Below are 21,010 nucleotides of genomic sequence, written 5' to 3' on the forward strand. Positions count from 1 at the left end.
TCATGTTAAAAGGCATCAATAATCATTCAAATCTTTGTGTAATTTCCCTAAGAGTGTCAGTATTAAAAATAATAATAATTAAAAAAATAGAAAAGGGTTCATCTGCCTACATATAAATATCTGTAACACAGCAGTCTGCATCTGTGGTAGCCCCACTGGCAGTGCCAATCCAATAGGTATTTGCAGTATAAGGCATGACACCCCATCCATAAGTACATATCTAAGTGGTTCAGATGAAGGGTGGTCTGGCAAAAATCACCCTGTTCCTCCCCAGGTGCACGGACACTGCTCATGTGCCTCTCCAGAGAGTGGCAGAAGCTGGATGCCCTTCTTGGGACAGACTCCTTCCAGGAGAGACACAGCAATGGGAGTAACTCATCAGGTCTTCATGGCATTTCACTTGGCATCAGTTTTTATATATTTGGTGCTTTCCTGTGACTACTCTTTCTGCACAAATGCTCACAAAAAGACACCCACTTAGTAAAACATGGTCATAAAGGTGCTGTTATGGACAAGAAACCTCACCATGAGCTCTGGAGGGAGTGAGGCAGATGATAATAAGCACCAGGAAGAACCAGGAAGCTCAAGGCCTCTTCTGAAGAGTGAGAGGCCCTGAGCAGCAGTGAGCGGCCATGTGTGGTGTGGGAGGGTCAGGGGATGTGAGGTAGAGAAGGGTGACAGCTGATGAATTCAGCAAATCCTTACGACCATGTCTGAGCCTGCAAGTGGGATGTGGTTGATGTTTGTGGGTGGAGGAGGAATAGGAGAAAGACTTTGGGGGATCCTGGAAAGAAGGCAGCCTTCTCTTGGACTAGTCATACATGGCAGTGACATTTGCATGCTGTGGGCATGGCTGTGCCTGGGAGATGGGAATGGCTGCTGCTGGGGGGGCTGTGCTCAGGCATGGCCCATGAGCTGACCTTGCTCTGCTCCTCTCTTGCACTCCCCATGCTTGGATGGTCCTCAGGAATCATCCATGAGCCCGGAGGAAGCACCAACCTCCTGGAGTGTTGCCCCATTACTGGAGGACAAGAGTGAAAGGTCTGAGAGACACATGGGAGTGCAGGAAGAGACGGGTCTATGCGTAGTAGTAAATGTGCTAAAGAAGAAGACCTAAAGACTATTGGATGATCGTGCTAATGTGGAATAGATTGATTTTTCTTTTTTATTTTCGGGCAGCAGAAGAAGGAACGTGTGCTTTCAGTGCTGGGGCATGGATCCAAAGAGCGGATTCAAGCAAGTTTGGGACCGGGACAGCTCAGGTGATTGGTGACCATTGCAGGTCTATGAAAGAAGCTGCATGGGCTTGGGGAGCCTCATATGCATTGCCAAATCCTCAGAAAACTAGAGCCCTGTGGTTAAAGCAGCAGCACTTGGCACCAAACCCACACCCAAACCACAAATACCCTCCCAGTGACCACAGGCAGAGCCTTGAGAAACATCTGACTGAAAGGGTCTCCTTTGCCAGGCCCTGGGGGTCAGGGCTTGGCCATTCTGGTGATAAACAACCATGAAGGGCTGACAGGGCACCAGAGCCACCTCCACATCGCCTTTACCACCTCTGACCATCGTCTCCAGGCTTTTCCTTCAGCAGCCTCTAGGGACAGGGACTGCTTGTGTCAGCGATGGCCCCTCGTGGGGTCCCAAACACCCTCAGAAACTTGGGGTTTGTTTCTGCCTTTCACTTCATTAGGGGTTTGTTCATTCTTTCAGTAGCTGCAGTTCAGGATCACGGCAGCAGAGGGCTCATTAACAGCTAAAATGCCCTTACATGGCCAGGCTTTGTGCATCATTTTTCTAAATGCTTGAAGTCTGGTGTGGATGATTAGAGAGATTTCAGGAATAGCCAAGCAGAGAGCATTTCCATAATAAAGAGCAATAAAACAGTATTTCTTCTATTTCCTTTCCTCCTCACCCTTCCCTCCCTTTCCACAACAGGTGGTATCAGCAGTCTCCTGTTCATATTGATGTGGAGCATCTCCTGATAAAGACTGGATGTGTCAGAAAAGTGGGTGCCTAAATCACCAGAGCACCTCCAGAGGAATCACCCTCCTCTGGACCAAGAGGTGGGAGTTCCTGGGAATCTCAGGTGCCACAGCACAGCGATACTTGTGTTTAGGGAGATGGTCAAATGACTCATCTCCTTTTCTCTAATGGTGTCTGAGTTTGCTCAGGTAACTCCTGACTTGAGCCCCATCCACTCCTGGCTGTTCTCCAGACTCCTGCCTTCAGGAACAAAGTCCCAGGAGACCTTGCTGGTGAAGATGGAGGCAAAGAAGCCGTGAAGTACATCGGTCCTGTCTGATTCTACTCTTACAAAGTTCAGCAGCAGGCCCACGTTCACCCTGTCTATAATTTTACTCTAAGGAAGCAATGTCAGCTCATCTTGCTGCCCTCAGCCTCCCCTGCAGGTATCACGTCCAGGGCAGCTTTGGCATCATCCCCACATCCATGGACAAGGATTCTAAATTCCTCCTTTACAGCTTGACCTGCTTCCACCTCCCATGTGCTGCCTTTTTGCCCTGGAGCTCTGTCAGTTCAGACAAGCAGCCTCATGATGTAAAGTCTTCTTCTCATGGGTACTTGGAGAGATCATTCTTGTGCTTGGAGCAGGCTGTCCTGTGAGGCCTCTCAGATTTCCTGAGCTCCTTCACCCTTCAGACCTACTTCCATGTCACCACCTTTATTGGCCACCATCCCCCAGTATGTCCATGTCTTCTCCTCTGGAGACCACCAGCCTGTGCTCTGCTGCTGGCCTTCCTCCCTCCCCTCTGGTGCCTGGAATCCCACTGTTGCCGGGTCACCACAGCCAAGGTGGACACTGATGTTCACATCCCTCACCAGCTCTTCCTTGTTTCCCAGTTCCAGATCCATGTGAGCATCACCCTTGTTGGCCCAGCAGGCAGCCACGTTAAGAAGTTGTCCCAAGATCCTCTGGACCGTTGGCACCTGCCGCTTTGCCTGGCCAGTGAATGTCAGGGCAATTACAGTTCCCCATAGGAACCTACTCATTGACTTGTGACTTCCTCAGGTTACTAACAGAAGATCTTTTCCATTTCTTCCCCATGGTCAAGTAGTTTGTAACACCCAACACGTTATCACCCTGTATTGGGTTTACATGGCAAAGTCTTGGAACTGGGGTGAGTGTGGGTGTGCTACAGTTGTCACCTCTCTGGGAAGACAACAGGAGTTTGATGTCAGACAGAGCCGATATGAGCTGGCTCCAAGATGGACCCACTCCTTGCCAAATCTGAGCCACTCAGGGATGTTGGCAGCACCTCTGTGATATTGTATTTGAGAAAGGGTAAAAAATGCTGCACAACAGCAGGTGGGAGAGAGGAGGGAGGAAATGTGAGAGAAAAATCACTGCAAACACCAAGGTCATATCCCATAGAACCCAAGCAGGTCCCTCAGCAGGCCAAAGCCTGCTCTCCTGAAATCCTGCTCTTTGCCTTGTTATCATCTTCCAGGAGCCTAAACTCCACTTCCCCATCCCTGACTGTTCCATCCCTGACCAACCCTTTCTGGTTTGTAAGTGTGAAGTCCCGCAGGGCACCTCACCTCACTGACTCCTCAGTCACCCGTGTCAGGAAGATGTTGTCCATGAGCTCCAAACCCCTCCTGCATGGCTGGTACCTTGCAGATATTGGGATATCTTAGGTTTGCCATGAGGACACGGCCCTGGAAACATGAAGCTTCTTTCCTTTGTCTGAAGGAGGCCTCATCTAATTCCTCCTCCTCATCAGTGAGTCAGCAACTGATGTCCAGTCACCACAACATTGCCCATGTTGTTCTGCCCTCTCATGCTGAGTCCTCAACTTTCAGCTGATATTCTCTGTCCCCAGGCAGAGCTCCACGCATTCCTGATGTTCTCCCACATGAAGGGAAACTTCCCCTCTAAGTCCAGACCTCTGGCATTATGAGCACTAGCCCCCCAAGACCGCAAAGTTTCTCCTGCAGGTGATATTCGTAGTGTCCTGTAACTCCTCATGATGTTATCTTGGGATAGACACCCTCATCAGGATAAACCGTCTGCATGTAAACACTAACAGCTGGAGCTTCTTCTCCCCTTGGCTATGGCTGTTGTCTCCAGCTCTGGTGCCTGTGAGGAGACACCTTGTCCTTACAGCACAGGGGCCTCATGGACTCCTTGTCCCCAGCCAGGAACCTGGGAGGTGTGGGACCATAGTCCTGCCCTTGGCCTTGCACAGCCCCACATCACACTGTCCCAGGAACGGCCCTGGGCAACGTGGGAGGGACAGGATCTGCCTTCCCAGGGTTGGGGGTCAGGGCTTGGCTCTTTGATTAATGAAACACATCCAGGTTTACTCAGCATCAGAGAGACCTTCACCTTGCTTGTCCTGACCTGTCATCTCTGCCTCCAGTTTTCTTCTCTAACCAGACCCTGGGGTCACTTCCTCAGTAGTGTTCCTCAGTGGGACCCATTAACGTTACAAGAAACTTTGGAGTTTGAATATGACTTGGACTTCTTGAGAGGTTTCCTCAATTGCCTCTAAGGGTCTGATGTTCATGGACTCAGCAGAAAACCTGCCAGAGGGGTCATTAAAGCGCCTTGGGCTGCTCCTGTGCTGCTGAGCTGGGCTGGGCTCCTGGGACACAGGGAGCTCATGGCAAGCGGCAGCGCTGCAGAGAGACAGCTCTGCCCAGGAGCAGCTCCTCTGCAAAGCGCAGCAGGGCTGAGGGCTCTGCCTGGGGATCTCAGGGAGACGAGCAAGGCAGAGAGAGATGAAAGGTGGTCAGGATGGGGAGGATGACTGAGAGCTCACGGAGGAGAAATCTTTGCAGCCCTTGCCATGGTACGTCTCTGGGTGCTGACAATGCAGCTGTAGCTCCTGGAGGCATCTCCTGAAGCTGGAACAGCCACAGCTTGTGAGATCCCTATGGAGGGGACTCTTGTTCCCAAATTTTGAAAATCAAAGCAGATGGTTTTCCAGCCAAGGGTGCCCAGGGCTGGCCTGCAGAGCAGGGTCCCTGCACCCCAGGGCTGTGCCGGGACAGGGACTCTGCCGCCTGCCAGGGTCAGTGCTCAGCCTGCCCGGGGAGATCCCCACGGTGCTGTGGGGAGAAGCTGTGGGGGGAAGGAGCAATATCTGGTAGGGCAGGGTCGTGCAATAGAATGGGGGCTGCATGGGTCAGGGCTGTTCACAGCTCTAGTTCACTAAAGGACATTCTCAGGAGGCTTTTAAAGAAGCACAGTAAGACAGCGGCTTTGTGAAAGGGAAGTATCTTATTCTAACAATCTCATACTCTGCATTGTCTATGTGGCCAATGGGACACAGAAATTAATGTCTCAGTTCAGGAGGAGGCACTGAAATTCCAGATCCATTTCTCTTAGAGGTGAATAAACCTGCGAGTATCAGAAATCAACACACCCTGGCTTCCAGACAGGATCAGGATCACTTTTCCATGCTCATTATTGTTGGTCTGATGTTCTGATCAGAGCCGGCCCACACAGAGCTGCCCCTGGGCAGTGCCAGCTGCTGGGAGGGGTCTGCAGGGCAGAGCTGAGCACACAGCGGCTGGGATGGGGTCTGTGACACTGACAGGAGGAGACCTGGGCAGAGAGACACAGCTGCAGGCAGAGACAGCTCCAGGCAGCAGAGCAGGGGCTGGTCAGGAGCTCTTCTGCTCCTGCTCTGCAGGTGGCTGCTGGGGGTTGTCTGCTGGGCAATGATCGGACTGTCCCTTCAGCACATCCCATCTCCAGGAGCCCTGACTCTGCTCTGCCTGTCCTGCTGGGCTCACCAGCTGACCCAGAAAGGCCCAGCTCTGCTGTAGGATCCCAGGAGTGCTGAGCCTTTCCTTGGGGTCCACACTCTCCTGCCAGAGTCCTTTGCTTCTCTCTGTGAGGGGTCGTGTCCTGCTCTCTCCATCACGTCTCCACCTCTGGGCTGGGGCAGAGAAGAGTTTGCAGATCTGCCCTTTCACATAGGGCTCCCTGCTCCAGTGTGAGTGCAGTTTTGGGTTTTCTTTTAAAGAGAGATTTGTTTATAAAATTGTTTTTACATACACCCCTACAAAAATCTAGTCATGAGATGTGATGGTGGAAAATCAAAAACACAGTCAAAATCTTAATAATGACATGCTAAGCCTCTCATCTGCAGCCCACACTCTGAAGTGTCACGAGTGCAGATATTGAATTTTTCCATTAATGGTGCATAAAATCTGACATTGTTTGTGAATGTCAGATCTCTCACCAACCAGCTCCCATGTCCCCACTGCAGCCGACCAAAGCTGGCTGCTTGGCCCCAGATGGGCAGAGGTCCTGCTCCTCACAGCACACTCAGCCAGCACAGACCAGAGAAGGGAAATGCATTTCAGTTGGGATTATTTATACGAAAAATGGAGTGGCTTTCTTGGAGAAGTGTGTCCTGATTATAACTTGTCATTTGCTTTTCAGAAGAGAGCCCCCATAGCAAGAAACAGCAAATGTCCAACAGCAGCTCCATCACCCAGTTCCTCCTCCTGGCGTTCACAGACACACGGGAGCTGCAGCTCTTGCACTTCTGGCTCTTCCTGGGCATCTACCTGGCTGCCCTCCTGGGCAACGGCCTCATCATCACCACCATAGCCTGTGACCAGCACCTCCACACCCCCATGTACTTCTTCCTGCTCAACCTCGCCCTCCTGGACCTGGGCTCCATCTCCACCACTGTCCCCAAATCCATGGACAATTCCCTCTGGGACCGGCCTCGTGGACTCCTTATGCACCCAGGGATGTTCAGAGACAGAGTCTGTCCCTTTTACACACAGAGGCAGGAGTCACAGTGTCCATCTGGCCTCCTCTTGCCACTCAAAGGGACGGGAGACACCTCAGCCCTGTGGTGTGTCACCCTGCTCTGCACTCATCTGAGATGTCCCACGTCATGAGGAATGGACACAGGGACATTGGTTAAAGGAAGCACATCCCAGTGCTGCATTTAGGCAGTTTCCATGGGATGTTACTCCCAACGAGAAATGACCTCAAGACCCTGTCTGTCCTACAGGCCAAAATGGAACCCACAGGAATAGCTCATGGCGTTTCTGCTGACTCGGGTTCATCTCACCTCTCCTGCATGATGTGCATGCTCACATCTCATCTGTATGATGCAACATGAACAGCTGAAATACTCATTCAGTGTCCCTCCATGGAGGGATAAAGAACCTCTCTGAGCTGGGGAGAGAGGAAATGTTGGTTGTGAGGGGCCAGTCCATGGCGATGCCCTGGGGCAGCTTCCACGGGGTGTCCAGTGCACAGGGGCACAGCCCAGCCCCTGCTCTGCTGGTCCTGCAGGTCTCTGGCAGGAGGCCTGGCTGTGAGAGGACACTGCTGTGTGCCCAGCCCTGCACACACACACTGTGCAGCTGTACACTGGTGTCTGCATCTGTGGCCACTTTTGTGGGCAAGTTTTTGAGAGAAGGTTTGTAAGAAGACCTAAGCCTTCCGGCACTGCCTGAGGAGATCACTCTTCTTTATAGAAGTCCTGTTACAGAGGCCAGCTCTGTCACAGCAGTGCCCATGGCCTGTCCCTGCCTGCGCTCACAGGACTGACACACAGCAGGACGGTGACCAGGCTGCCAGAGCACTCAGGCCTTGCACCAACACAAGGGATGAGAAGGAGAGTGTGGGAGTGGAACGAGAACAGCTCTGGAAGGCCAAGCGCTGGTGCTCCCTGGCAGTGCTGCCAGGCTGGACTCTTTTCCCCTCCTCCCATGTACACAAGAGCTGTCCATGCAGCTCAAAAAGGCCTTGCAGGAAGGATATATATTGAAAAACAAGTCACTACAGGACCCCTTATTTTGTTTAAATACACACAGATCATGGCTCCTCATTTACACAACCAGTGGTTATAAAAGCAAAGCAGAAAGTAATTTAGAAAGGGGATGACAATGTTATCACAATAAAAAAAAACATCAATAACAACAGAAAATTGAGATGAGAGGCTGGGCCTCCAACTAGTTACATTAAAACGGATACGTAGAAGGAGATGGACAGTTTATTGCTTCAGAAAACACTTAGATACGAGTTTCCACAGGGCATCCTTGAGCTCCTGGTTCCTCATGCTGTAGATGAGGGGGTTCATTGCTGGAGGCACCACTGAGTACAGAACAGACACCACCAGGTCCAGCCATGGGGAAGAGATGGAGGGGGGCTTCAGGTAGGAAAACATGGCAGTGCTGACAAACAAGGAGACCACGGCCAGGTGAGGGAGGCAGGTGGCAAAGGCTTTGTGCCGTCCCTGCTCAGAGGGGATCCTCAGCACGGCCCTGAAGATCTGCACATAGGACACTACGATGAACACAAAACACCCAAATACTAATAAGAGACTAACCAGAAGAAGACCAAGTTCCCTGAGGTACGAGTTTGAGCAGGACAGCTTGAGGATCTGGGGGATTTCACAGAAGAACTGGTGCAGGGCATTGCCCTTGCACAGTGGCAGTGAAAATGTATTGGCCGTGTGCAGCAGAGCATCGAGAAACCCAGTGGCCCAGGCAGCTGCTGCCATGTGGACACAAGCTCTGCTGCCCAGGAGGGTCCCATAGTGCAGGGGTTTGCAGATGGCAACGTAGCGGTCGTAGGACATGATGGTGAGAAGAGAATACTCTGCACCAAACAAGAAACATAGAAAGAAGACCTGGGCAGCACATCCTGCAAAGGAAATGACCCCGGTATCCCACAGAGAGTTTGCCATGGACTTGGGGACAGTGATGGAGATGGAGCCCAGGTCGAGGAGGGCGAGGTTGAGCAGGAAGAAGTACATGGGGGTGTGGAGGTGCTGGTCACAGGCTATGGTGGTGATGATGAGGCCGTTGCCCAGGAGGGCAGCCAGGTAGATGCCCAGGAAGAGCCAGAAGTGCAAGAGCTGCAGCTCCCGTGTGTCTGTGAACGCCAGGAGGAGGAACTGGCTGATGGAGCTGCTGTTGGACATTTGCTGCTGATGACCGTGGGGCACTGTTACAGGAGCAAAAGAAAGTGACAATTTAGGAGAAACTTCTCTGAGCAAAATCACATACCCCCTCCCCCCGCTCCACACCCCTTGTCCTTTTGCAGACCTTCCTTCGGGTCCGTGGCTGAGCCCTGGGTGGTGCTGGCTGGAGGTGCCGTGAGGAGCAGGGCCTGTGCCCGCTGGCTGCCCAGGAGTCAGCCCTGCTCTGCAGCAGGGGTCATGGAACGGGGGGCAGGGGACAGACCTGGGGTTCAGCTGTGTCAGATGGACCCGTTCCTGGTGCAGAAGGGACTGTCAGCATCTCCTCTCCTAGTGATAATGAACCAGGACGGAACAAGGCAGTTTGAGAGGCTTGTATTTTTGCAGCTTCCTGCAACTCCCCTGGAGAGTGTTGTTGGGTGTCAGAAACCCTCAGCATTTCTGCTGCACTCAGGGAGAACAGAGCGAGTCCTGCGAGACCAGAGGATGCCTGTGGGTCAGTGCAGAGTGAGGGCAGCTGCTCTGTCCTCCTGTCTTGCTTCAGCTGCCCTGGGCCGGCACCTTTCTGAGATGGTGATCACACTGCCATGTTACCCAGAAAAGCCAACAGGCACTGCTGAGAGCAGAGGGATCTACCTCAGACCATAACATGTCCCACCCTTTCCTAAGGTCTCAGCACCCCATGTTTAGCCCAGGACACACACAGCTCATTTCACAAACCCAGCAGGATTTCCTCCATCATAGCATCTCTGCACTTTTCTGTGAGGAGTTCAGATAATGCTCATTCCCCAGCCCCACAGACTGCATTGCCCGCAGCCCCACAGCTCAGAGCAAAGCTGGGACACGTGTTCCCATGGACACAGCTGCAGGAAAGGACCCACAAGATCAGGCTGTGACTCTGCAGCTGAAACTCCCATCCCCAGAGAGCCTGACAGCAAGAACCAGATCACACCAACAGTGACCCAGAGCAGTGGAGCAAGAAGGAAACTGCGGTGAGGGTGGGTGTGAGAGAGGCCAGGGCAGAGGCAGCCGGGCACTCAGACAGCGTCACCCTTCCCCAGCTGTGCAGCCACCTCCCACACACCAGCATTGCCGGGCAGCTGCTCTCAGCCCCTGTGCTCTGCAGAGGGAACTGGAGCTCTGGCTGCACAGGAGCTGCTTCATGCCTTGGAGCCCCCGGCCCTGAGGGCAGAGGCTTTGCTGGGTGGGAGGGGAGGCGAGGGGGCTGCTCACAGGAGGGATCTGCACTGCGGGGATCATACGGAGTTTTCTGTGTTCTTCCTCCCAGAACAATTCCAGGTTTAGTTTCCTCTCATTTCTGATCATTTCCCTATTGCCTGGAGATTCTCCTCCTGGGAGGTGTTTCCCTGTCCATGTCTCTTCCCTGTCAGCACTCACAGACCCCATCCCATGCTCTGTGCCCTCACCCTGGCCCTACAGATCCTGCCTGTTCACAGGGCACTGCCTGGGGGCATCTTCCTGTTTGTAGGTTGGGGAAAAGGACAGGTCAGAGTAAGACTGACAGGTATAGCCAATGTGATGCTGGTGCTGTGCACAGGCAGAGCAGCAGCTGAAGGGATGTTATGAGGCTTCTGGCAGATGTACTGAAGACTCTGAGTTGCAGTTCAGGAGTCTCAGTGACTCAGAGCTCATCTTCATTTTATCCTTTCCTGCACCCCCCAACCCTTGGGATAGGAAACTGAAAAGACAGGCTCAGGAAAGCTCCCTATCTCTCTGGTAATCCTTGCATTGATCTTCTGCTTGAGGCATCCACTTGGAAAAATCCTGTGGGTGATCTGGAGCTGTGAGCAGCCCTGACCCACACAGCATCCTCTCCACAGCAGAAGAACCTTTCCTGCCCTGATAGGGGTCATTCGTTCCCTCCACAGCTTCTCCCCTCAGTGTTGTTGGGATCTCCCCGGGCAGGCTGAGCGCTGACCCTGGCAGGCGGCAGAGTCCCTGCCCCGGCACAGCCCTGGGGTGCAGGGACCCTGCTCTGCAGGACAGCCCTGGGCACCCCTGGCTGCTCACCCACCTTCACAGCTGTTCAAAATTGCCTGACAAGAGCCCCCTCCTTACAGATCCCTCAAGCTGTGCCTGTGCTAACTTGAGGAGATGCCTCCAGGAGCTGCACCTGCATTGCCCTGCACCCAGAGACTTACCATGGCAAGGGCTGCAAAGATTTCTCCTCCAGTGAGCTCTCAGTCATCCTCCCCATCCTGACCACCTTTCATCTCTCTCTGCCTTGCTCGTCTCCCTGAGATCCCCAGGCAGAGCCCTCAGCCCTGCTGCGCTTTGCAGAGGAGCTGCTCCTGGGCAGAGCTGTCTCTCTGCAGCGCTGCCGCTTGCCATGAGCTCCCTCTGTCCCAGGAGCCCAGCCCAGCTCAGCAGCACAGGAGCAGCCCAAGGCGCTTTAATGACCCCTCTGGTGGGTTTGGTGCTGAGTCCATGAACCTCAGACCCTGGAGGAAGCTGAAGAAACCTCTCAAGAAGTCCAAGTCAGATTCGAACTCCAAAGTTTCTTGTAATGGTACTGGGTCTCCCTGAGGAACACTACTGAGGAAATGTCCCCAGGGTCTGGTTAGAGAAGGAAACTGGAGGTAGAGAACACAGGTCACGACAAGCAAGGTGAAGGTCTCTCTGATGCTGAGTAAACCTGGATGTGTTTCATTAACCAAAGGGCCAAGCCCTGACCCCCAGCCCTGGGAAGGCATATCCAGTCCCTCCCACGTTGCCCAGGGCCCTTCCTGGGACAGTGTGATGTGGGGCTGTGCAAGGCCAAGGGCAGGACTATGGTCCCACACCTCCCAGGTTCCTGGCTGGGGACAAGGAGGCCATGAGGCCCCTGTGCTGTAAGGACAAGGTGTCTCCTCACAGGCATCAGAGCTGGAGACAACAGCCATAGCCAAGGGGAGAAGGAGCTCATGTCTGTTGGGGCTTTCAGCCTCTTTACATCCCTTGGTCATCTCCACAACAGCCTGTCCTGTGCTGTGGCATCCCCTGCACCTCTTTCCCTGCAGGCTGGAGACATCCCCCCTGCTGCCCCACCTTGCTCTTGTCTGAGCATCTTCCTTCCTTTGCTGATCTCTCTCCATCCTCCCCAGCTGTTCCTTGAAGCACAAAGCCTTGGGCTGATGCAGACTGCCTCTGGGTGACCTGCTCCACCACAGCACTGCCCTTCCACTCACATTCCTTCCTGCTCATGTCCAGCCTGGACCTCCTCAGCTGCACTGTGTGCCATTCATTCTTTCTCGTGCTGTTTCCCACTATGAAGAAAACCTCCACCCTCTCTGAAACCACCCTTCCAGCACTCTCAGGCTACTCCTACACTGCTGCAGCCTCCCCAGCGCTGCTGGGCCAGAGCAGCCCAGGTCCCTCAGCATCCCACACCATGTGCACAAGGTCCTGACCCCTGCCTTGGCAGAGCCCTGCACTCTCCAGTTGCTCCCTGCTTCTCCAAACTGGGAGCCGCACACTGGCACACACCCGTGTGTGTGGGGTCACACCAGTGCTGAACCGAATGGGATGAGAACTCCAGGTGTCTGGGTCCCCACGCTCCTCCTCATGCAGCCCCGTGTGCAGCTGCCTTGGTCATGGTGAGCGTGCGGCACAGGCTTGTGTGGCGGCCCTTGTAGTGCCCAGGCCCTTCTCCTCAGGGTCCCTGCTCAGCGTGTCAGGTCCTGCTCTGTCCTGATGGATGGGGTTATTGTCCTGCCCCGATACAGGACTGGCCGCTTCTCCTTTTAAAACTTCAGAGATTCCTGATGGGGGAACCCCAAAGTTTCTCCAGGTCTGGACTCTCCCTGGGCTGCTGCAGCCACGGTCCCTCCAATTCCAGCCAGGGCAGGGACCACTCGCCCGGGGAGCCCCCGGTGCCCCCTAAAGAAAAGGGGCCTCGGCCTCCAGGACTCTCCTGAGCCCAGGAAGAGGCCACTAAAATGGCAGCAGTAGCAGGGTTCCATCCAGAGTTTATTCAAGAAAAAGGAAATAATTTCCAATTTCCCTAGGACAGTCTTTCAGTGCTGCTTTCTCCTCCTTATGGTGGTGCCTCTCCCTGACTGCTGTGCCCCACTTGCGGTGGCACCAGATTGTTGGGGGGCATGGCCATGTGCCCCCACAGGCTTTGTCATTGGTGCTCACACTCACAAGGGAAAACCCATCTTGTCATTCTCCACATAAAGGAGCTCCATACATCCCAGCAACTTCTTCACTCTGAGGGAATCCCACTGCTGACCCTTCCAGCCCGTCTCTCCTGAAAAGCCTGTACCCAGCCATTGCAGCACCCCAAGCTGTGTGACTTGTCCCACCACGCCTGGCGGTGACTCCATGGGTGTCAAACAGCACAGGCTGCAGCTTGTCCTGGCTGTGCCCTTGGCTCAGGGCATCAGTGCACAGTTGGGCTGTGGCACCTCAGCTGTAGCACCCGGCCAAGCTCTGAGAGGCTTAGGGAAATCTGGTTGGTCTCAAGAATCCAGGTCCCCATGTGTGCAAAGGTTTGACTTCAGAGCAGAGCAATGTCACAGTGGTTGGCAGATGGAAAGTTAGGGCTGAAACTGGGCAACAGGAGAGTGAGCAAGCCCTGCTGTCCCCAAGGCCAGAGAGAAACAGGGCTGGCAATGACAGACCTGGAAGGAAACGTGTGTTTTGTCAGTGGCGTCTCTGCTGCCCCTGAGGTACTTGGGCAGACGTGTCACTGATCTCTAGGAATGACAAGGTGCTGCTGACAGGCCCAATGTGACAATGGTTTGTCTGTTCCTTGATTATGATATCAAGGGGTTGAGAACTGGTTTGTGAAAAGAAAAAAAGGAGATTTGGAAGTGTTGCTATATGCATGGATACCGCGGTGTGAAGCGCTTCCTATTCATGGGCTGCCCTACATCTACTGGATAGAGAAGGGACAGATCTTGCGATGCTTCAGAGGTGGGAATGAGTTTCTTGCACAAAGGCACCGAATCTGTCTGCAGTGCTGTCTGGGGTGTCTGTCCCACACTCGCTGTGGATGGGGATGGCTGCCCTGGACAGGACCATCGCTGTCCCTGCCCAGTGCATGTAGGGGTGTGCGAGAGCCTTGGCACCTCACGTAACACTGCAGGCCTGTAACTGGCATTAAAGGGAATAACTGCCCTGAATTTGATTTGTCAATAGAATTATAGAATAATTTCAGCTGGAAGAGACCCTCAGGATCATCAAGTCCAACCATAACCTAACCTAACTCTGGCACTAAACCATGTCCCTAAGAAACCCAATTAAATGTCTTCTAAACACCTCCAGGAATGGTGACTCCACCACTTCCCTGGGCAGCCTGTTCCACTGCTTCACAATTTTTTCCATGAAGAAATGTCTCCTAATAGCCAATCTGAACCTTCCCTGGCACAACTTGAGACCATTTCCTCTCGTCCTATCCCTTGCTACTTGGGAGAAGAGACCAACACCCTCCATGCTACAACCTCCTGTCAGGTAGTGGTTGAGACCGATAAGGTCTCCCCTCAGTCTCTTTTCTTGCAGGTAAAGACCCTCATGTCCCTCGGCTGCTCCTCATAAGACTTGTGCTCCAGGCCTGTCACAGTCCATTTGGTGATGGGCTTGTGATGGTTCGTTTACCTTGATCTCGAAGCGCAAAATTAAGGCAACCAAAATGCCAAGGGGTTGTAATTCAATCATCAGTGTTACTTTATTGTTTTGCCCGTAAAGTGGCACTCAATAGAGAGAGTGGAGAAAAAGGAAAAAAATATGGGGCCACCCCTGCCCTGCCTCCGCTGCTTCTGTGCCCCCCAGTGCCTCGAGTTCCACACACTCAAGAGCCTCTATGAGCTCCCCTGAGCCCCCCCCCAGCACCCTGGGGACCCCTGACCCCCTCCGGCACCCTGTGCTTGGTGACCTCCAACCCCCCTGCGCCCCTTTGCCCTTCAGCCCCTCCTCCGTAATTTATTTCCTGTTGCCCCCCCTGGGGTGTGTGGGACTGGGGGGACCGTGGGGCCCTGGGTTTTGTCTTGGTGGGGTCACCCCTTGGGCCCCCCATTGCGTTAAAGTGATGGATTTTACCACTGTCTCTGCTCTCTGGGAGGGGCTGGGGGGCGGGTCGCCGTTTGGGGACACAGCTCCACCCCCAGTGCTGAACGCGGGGGCTCGGGGGGGCTATGGGCAGAGTCTATAGGGGCTGGGGGACCCCTCTCCATGGGAGCCAAGGACACAGCGGGGACCCCCCGGGGACACTGAGGGGACCTCCAGAGATCCTCCCCCAGGACACCGAGGGGACCGCCCTGGGAATCACGAAGGCGCCTGGATCTGAGTAGGGGCGTCGCCTCCAGAGCCCCCCAAATGCCGTGGGGATCCCCCCGGCTCCTTCCCCAGCACCCACGAGCTGCCGTGACCCCCCCAAGGAGCCCCCAACGCCCCCGGGCTGGTGTCAGGCCATCACCTGCCCCCTTTTTGTGCACCCCCAAATGGGAGTAAGGGGATTCCCGCCTCCCATCCCCCAAGGGTTGTCCTGGTCCCCGGGGCTGGGGGGGCTCTAGGACCCAAAGGGGAACCCGGACCGAGTCCCGGCTTGGAGACCACGGCCCTGAGCCCAACAGATCCCGAGAGAAACCGACAGAAACCGGCAAAGCCCGATAGAACACGACAGAGCCCAATAAGGGCCAACAGAGCCTGACAGGGCCCGACAAAACTTGAAAGAGCACGACATAGCCCCACAGAACCTGACAGAAGTCAACAGATCCTGACAGCACCCGACAAAGCCCGATAAAGCCCGACAGAGCCCAACAAAGTCTGATAGAGCTTGACAGAGTCTGTCAAAGCCCGACAAAATCTGACAGAGCCTGAGAACGTCCAACAGAGCCTGACAGAGCCCGTCAAAGCCCAATAAAGACCGACAGAGGTCGACAGGGCCCGACAGAGCCCGGCAGGGCCTGACAGATCCCAACAAGGCGCGACAGGGCCTGACAAAGCCCGACCGATCTTGGCACAGCCCAAGAAACCCGAGAGAGCCCGACAGAGCTGAACAGAGCCCAGGAAAGCACCACAGGGCCTGACACAGCCCGACAAAGAGTGACGGAGCCTGCCAAGGCCTGACACAGCCCGACGGAGCCTTCAAGGGCTTGACAGGGCCTGGCAGGGTTCGGCAGGGCCTGACAGCGCCCGGCCGAGTCTGACAGAGTCTGACGGAGGCCTGTGGGGGGGCCTGGGGAGGAATGGGGAGCCCTGGGAACCAAGACACGTTTTGGGGAGCCCTGGGGAGGAATGGGGAGCCCTGAGGAACCAAGACACGTTTTGGGGAGCCCTGGGGAGGAATGGGGAGCCCTGGGGAACCAAGACACGTTTTGGGGAGCCCTGGGGAGGAATGGGGAGCCCCGGGGAACCAAGACACATTTTGGGGAGCCCTGGGGAGGAATGGGGAGCCCTGAGGAACCAAGACACGTTTTGGGGAGCCCTGGGGAGGAATGGGGAGCCCTGGGGAACCAAGACACGGTTTGGGGAGCCCTGGGGAACCAAGGCGAGCCCTGGGGAGAACTTGGCAGCCTCGGGGAATCGATGTGAACCCTGGGGAGGACAGTGGATCTCAGGGGAGCCCCAGGGAGACGAGGCGATAGCTGGGGAGGGTCCGGGGAGCCCTGGAAGATGAGGGGGGTCCTGGGGAGACAAAGCAAGTGCTGGGTTATTCCTTAGAAGAGATTCTTGTGGAATCTAATTATGCTTTGTCATTCAGTCCTACCCAGAATGTACACCTGGTACAAGTCAGGTAGTATCTGTGGTCTTGCTAGAAATTTAGTGTAACACAATAGCATCCTAATTTTTTTATCGGAAATTTCAAGACACAATTTTATTAATACTATAGTTATTGTATTTAATTTTCTATCTACATCCTAAAAAAACTAAGTTGAAATCTGTACTCAGTTCCATTGCGGTTGCAATAGAGGTAGAAAAGTGCAGGTGCTGTCATTGCCAGTGAGGGTCCAGGTGCTTTGGTCCCTTGGTGGGCGGGGCCTGGGTGATTGACCCCGCCCCTTCCCCAGGTGGTTTGGTAAAGGTGGTGGGTGGGGCCTGGGTGATTGACCCCGCCCCTTCCCCAGGTGGTTTGTTAAGGATGGTGGGTGGGGCCTGGGTGATTGACCCCACCCCTTCCCCAGGTGATTGGTCAGGATGGTGGGCGGGGTCCAGGATGATTCTCCCCGCCCCTGCCCCAGAGGATTGTGGGAAGGGGGTGGGCGGGGCCCGGGGTATTTGAGCCCCAGCCCCTGGGCAGAGAGCTCATTCTGCTCCAGGGCTGCTTTGGTGCTGGTTCTCTGCTGCTCCTTCAGCAGTTGGCAGCTTTTGAGCTGTTTAGTCAGCATGGACAGACGTGTTTGGAGAAGTGGAGGTGTCTGCTTGAGGTAAGAGCTCCAGGAGCAGCAAAGGTTCAACAGCAGCTGTACTAGAAAGTATGTTTGTAACTATGCTTAATTTATTGATTCAGTTCTAGGAGCTTTGCATTTTCCCTGAACTTCTGACTGCAATGAAAACGCAGTGTTGTTTTTTGGTTTTACTGCTGCATACCAAGCTGCTGATATAATCTCTTCTCCTAGGACTGATGCTCAGGTTATCTAGTGGGGGTTAGAGTGAGTGTCTCGTATCTGTAGATGGAGTTCTAGCATTTCTGAAGGAAGCAGCGGGGCGATAAGGCAGAGTGTCTTTCTGGCTATGGGGTGGCTCATCGCCTCCCTGATCACCCACAGAACACGGTGTTGTCCCCAGAACCCTTGCAGTGTGCGGTGGCCCCTGGTGGATCATTTAAATGTCCTTCCCAGAACTCAGCCAAGGTGAGCAATGGCTAGTGGACTAGTACTGGTAAATATTATCCTGGTGCTCAATAGTGTGTGTCTGTTTTCTTTTCTTATTGCAGGGGATGAAGGGGAAAGTGGCAACTGCAGGAAGATCCCCGTGAGCCCATGTGGTGTTTTTGTATGTTGCAGATGAATTCAGTCCCTTGGCCCTCTGAAAGATAAGTGGAGGCACGGGGGCTGAGAATTGCGGGGTGGGGGAAGTTAAAGTTCTCAGAGGGGAAAGGGCCGTCCAGGACCAGTTCCCTTTGGGTGGCTGAAGGGCGCAGGGAACCTTACAGTGCGATGCCAGCTTGGGCAGGGCAGCTCCAGCCTGTGTCTGCGTTGGTGTGTACTTCGGGAAGCCTGTGTTGCGCTGTTCAGATGATCCTGGGGTCTTGTTGTGCCCGAGGGGCACCACAGGCATCTCGGGTGCTGTCCCGGGGTCTGGAATGCCGGTGCCAATTGGCCTATTGCCAGTTGGGTGCTGGTTTTCTTGTATCAGCAGCCGAAAGCGTAGATGGTTCTTGCGCCTCAGACATTTCTGGTCAGTTGTGTTTTATAGTGTTGTTCTGGGCTGTGTTGGCAGCTCTGCCATCTACCCATCCAGTCTAATGGACTGGCACTTCGTCCCAGCATCTTGAAGTCTTGAGGTCTTGCAGCAGCTTGTGGTGCCCGTGCCGCTGTCTCGGTTTGTGGTGCCAGTGCCGCCGTCTCGTAAGGAGCCGTGATGTTCGGCTCCTTCTTGTTTTGGGGTTGCAGTAGAGGCCTCTCACCTCACCACTGCCTCCCTGTAGTTTGTTTTGGTGCCATCTGTTGTTGTTGTTCTCCTTGTTGAACGTTTTTGGTGCTGTTGGAGTGGCGGTGTTTGTAGCATTCTGTGGAGCGTCAGTCTTTGCATGTGTGTGTTTGTCTTGGAGCTGCTCTACCCGGAGGTGTAGAGTCAGGTGTGGGTGGACTGAGCCCTAGGAGTCCGTGGTTAATTTATTGACTTATTCAGTTCCATAGGCAAAGGCTGTACCATCATCCGGGATGGCATAGCCATGGGCAGGGGGAGTGGACTGTCCCTTCACTGGTGTTTTACAGTGGATACCCAAGATCATTGTTGACTAGCATGCTGTTGTTTCACAGACAGTGTTGTAATTGTGTTGGTTTTTTTTCTTTGTAGGTGACCATGTTGTCAATATGAGTCTTTTAGCTTAAGAAAATGCCTCTGAAGAGTGTATCACTTGCAATTGCAGCCTTTACTTAATGGCAACACAAGCAGCTACAGGCTATGATCGCCACCTGTGAGATAAGGTCTGCATTACACTTCTGTGAACAAATAGGCTTCATTCAGAGAGAACACTACATTCAGGGCTGGCATGAAGCAGCTATGGACTGTAAACAATATCTACAGTTGCACAAAGTAAAGGCCTGTCCAAGGTCAGTGCAAAGGATCCACGAAGAAGCAAGAAGACTGCAGACTCAGCTGTTGCTTTTGGATTGAATCATGGTGTGAGGGGTGGGTAAATAGTCTGTAAGGCTATAAATACCCAGGGGTTTTCTATGCTTGGCTGAGACCTCAAAGGCAGCAGCTCGAGTCAGCCCTCCTGCTGTACTGCTCTGTTTGGTTATTTATTGACATGGACTTTGCCTGAGAGTTTGCCTCAAGAGACCAAGGATGCAGACTGCAATCCACCAGGCCCCTGGAGGGGAGGTAAGGACATTGAGGTGCAGAATGATGAAACTCTGAAATCCTAGCTAAGTGATATAAGGAATCGAGTGAGCACATGCAATCCTTTGGCCATATATAAATAGAATCCCTTAGGTGTTTCCCCTACCCTCTGTGTCTCTTAGATCTCTTAGATCCAGTCTGGGGCTAAGTTTGCATCCAGCTGTGCCTAGACTCTTCTCTGAGGAGGAGTTCAGAAAGCAAGGGGGTCCATTCTGAACTTTGACTCAATGGGAGGGCCTCCCTTTAGCCTTTGGCATTTCCTGTCCATGTAGAAATCACTCTGAATCGAGTCTCACCTGATTAGGCCTGGCATAATTTGTCCATGTAGCAATAGTCACCCTTGCCACCACACTAACATTACACTGTAAGTGATCTAAAACTGTGCTCAGCTGGGGTGCTGGGAGTCACTCACCTGACAGCAACTGATGTTGGCAGGATGGCAGGTGCTGTCACTGATTACTCATGAAGGCACAGGGTGAGTTAGAGTTACACATTGTCAGAGGAAAGAGCTTGTGGTGATTGCCATGATTGGCAAGCTGTGGAAGAACAGCTCACTAAGCTGAGGAGTCATAGGAAGGAGGGAAAGGGAATTAATTGCAAACTGTTAAGTACCTGACTGCAACCCAATTGTCAGGAGAGGAGAATCCTGAAGTGAGAAAAGTGAAATCCAAGGGTGGAGATGGGGGCTCCAGGCAGGAGACATCTTGGATCTAGGGATCGGACAGCTCCCTCCAGCGTGGGGAGCCTCCCACTGGGACACCCCGCTCCAGATGTGACCACACCAGTGCGGAGTCAAGATGGACAATAACTGCCCTTGGCTGGGTGGCCACGCTCCTCCCAGTGCAGCCCAATGTGCTCATGGGCATATTCCTGTTTAGCACCACTGAGAACTGGCTGAACAGCCAGGCTCAGAGGGTTGTGACCAGTGGCACAAAGCCCAGCAGGAGCTACCATGAGGAGCACTGAAGGACACTGTACTACCCAACATCTCCTCCCCACAGGTGTCTCTTGGGTCCCTGTAACCACCTCAGTGACAAGGGGGAGGGCACTGCCTGTATGGGGTGGAGGAGATGGGGTCTGGAATGAGGGTCCTGGGGCAGTTTCTCCTGGTTGTTCGTGCAGCAACAAGCTGGGCTGGATATTTGGAGAGAGGAACTCTTCCTAAGGGCCTCCAATGGGCATGGGGATGGTCTACAGTTTCCTGCATGCTGCCTTTTCTGGTGGAGATCAGAGGCTGCTGGCCCTTTAGAGGACCCAGGACAGGCCTTGTCCTTCCTCTGGTCACAGCTGGACCCCAGTTCTCCAGCTCGGCCCCAGCTCAGGAGCCTTGTCTAGGGGTGACTTTTGGGGTAAGGTTGACAAGAGGGGTGCATAAGTTTGTCTTAAGGACATGTGATGAGCACCAGGACTGAAGTACCAGAGCAAAATGATGTGGCTTCTGGGTGAATACTTTCTTCGGTGCAAATCCTGAAACAGGGTCCCAGACTTGCTTTCCATGCCACCCTTCACGAGGGATGATGCACTAAAAGATGGCAAGTGGGGGACACCAATCCTTCTCCAGCTACTTCCCG

The 21,010-nt window shown here is 53.8% G+C and overlaps 1 protein-coding gene across 1 annotated transcript; it reads right to left on the reverse strand.

Moving 5' to 3' along the window:
• Nucleotides 1-7,997: 7,997 nt before the first annotated feature.
• LOC135999417 (olfactory receptor 14J1-like) lies at nucleotides 7,998-8,930 on the reverse strand. Its single transcript, XM_065652972.1, has one exon. The coding sequence runs from the start codon at nucleotides 8,928-8,930 to the stop codon at nucleotides 7,998-8,000; it is 933 nt and encodes a 310-aa protein (XP_065509044.1).
• Between the last annotated feature and the right edge of the window lie 12,080 nt (nucleotides 8,931-21,010).

Source organism: Caloenas nicobarica, chromosome 28 (assembly GCF_036013445.1).
Source record: "Caloenas nicobarica isolate bCalNic1 chromosome 28, bCalNic1.hap1, whole genome shotgun sequence".
Taxonomy (NCBI): domain Eukaryota; kingdom Metazoa; phylum Chordata; class Aves; order Columbiformes; family Columbidae; genus Caloenas; species Caloenas nicobarica.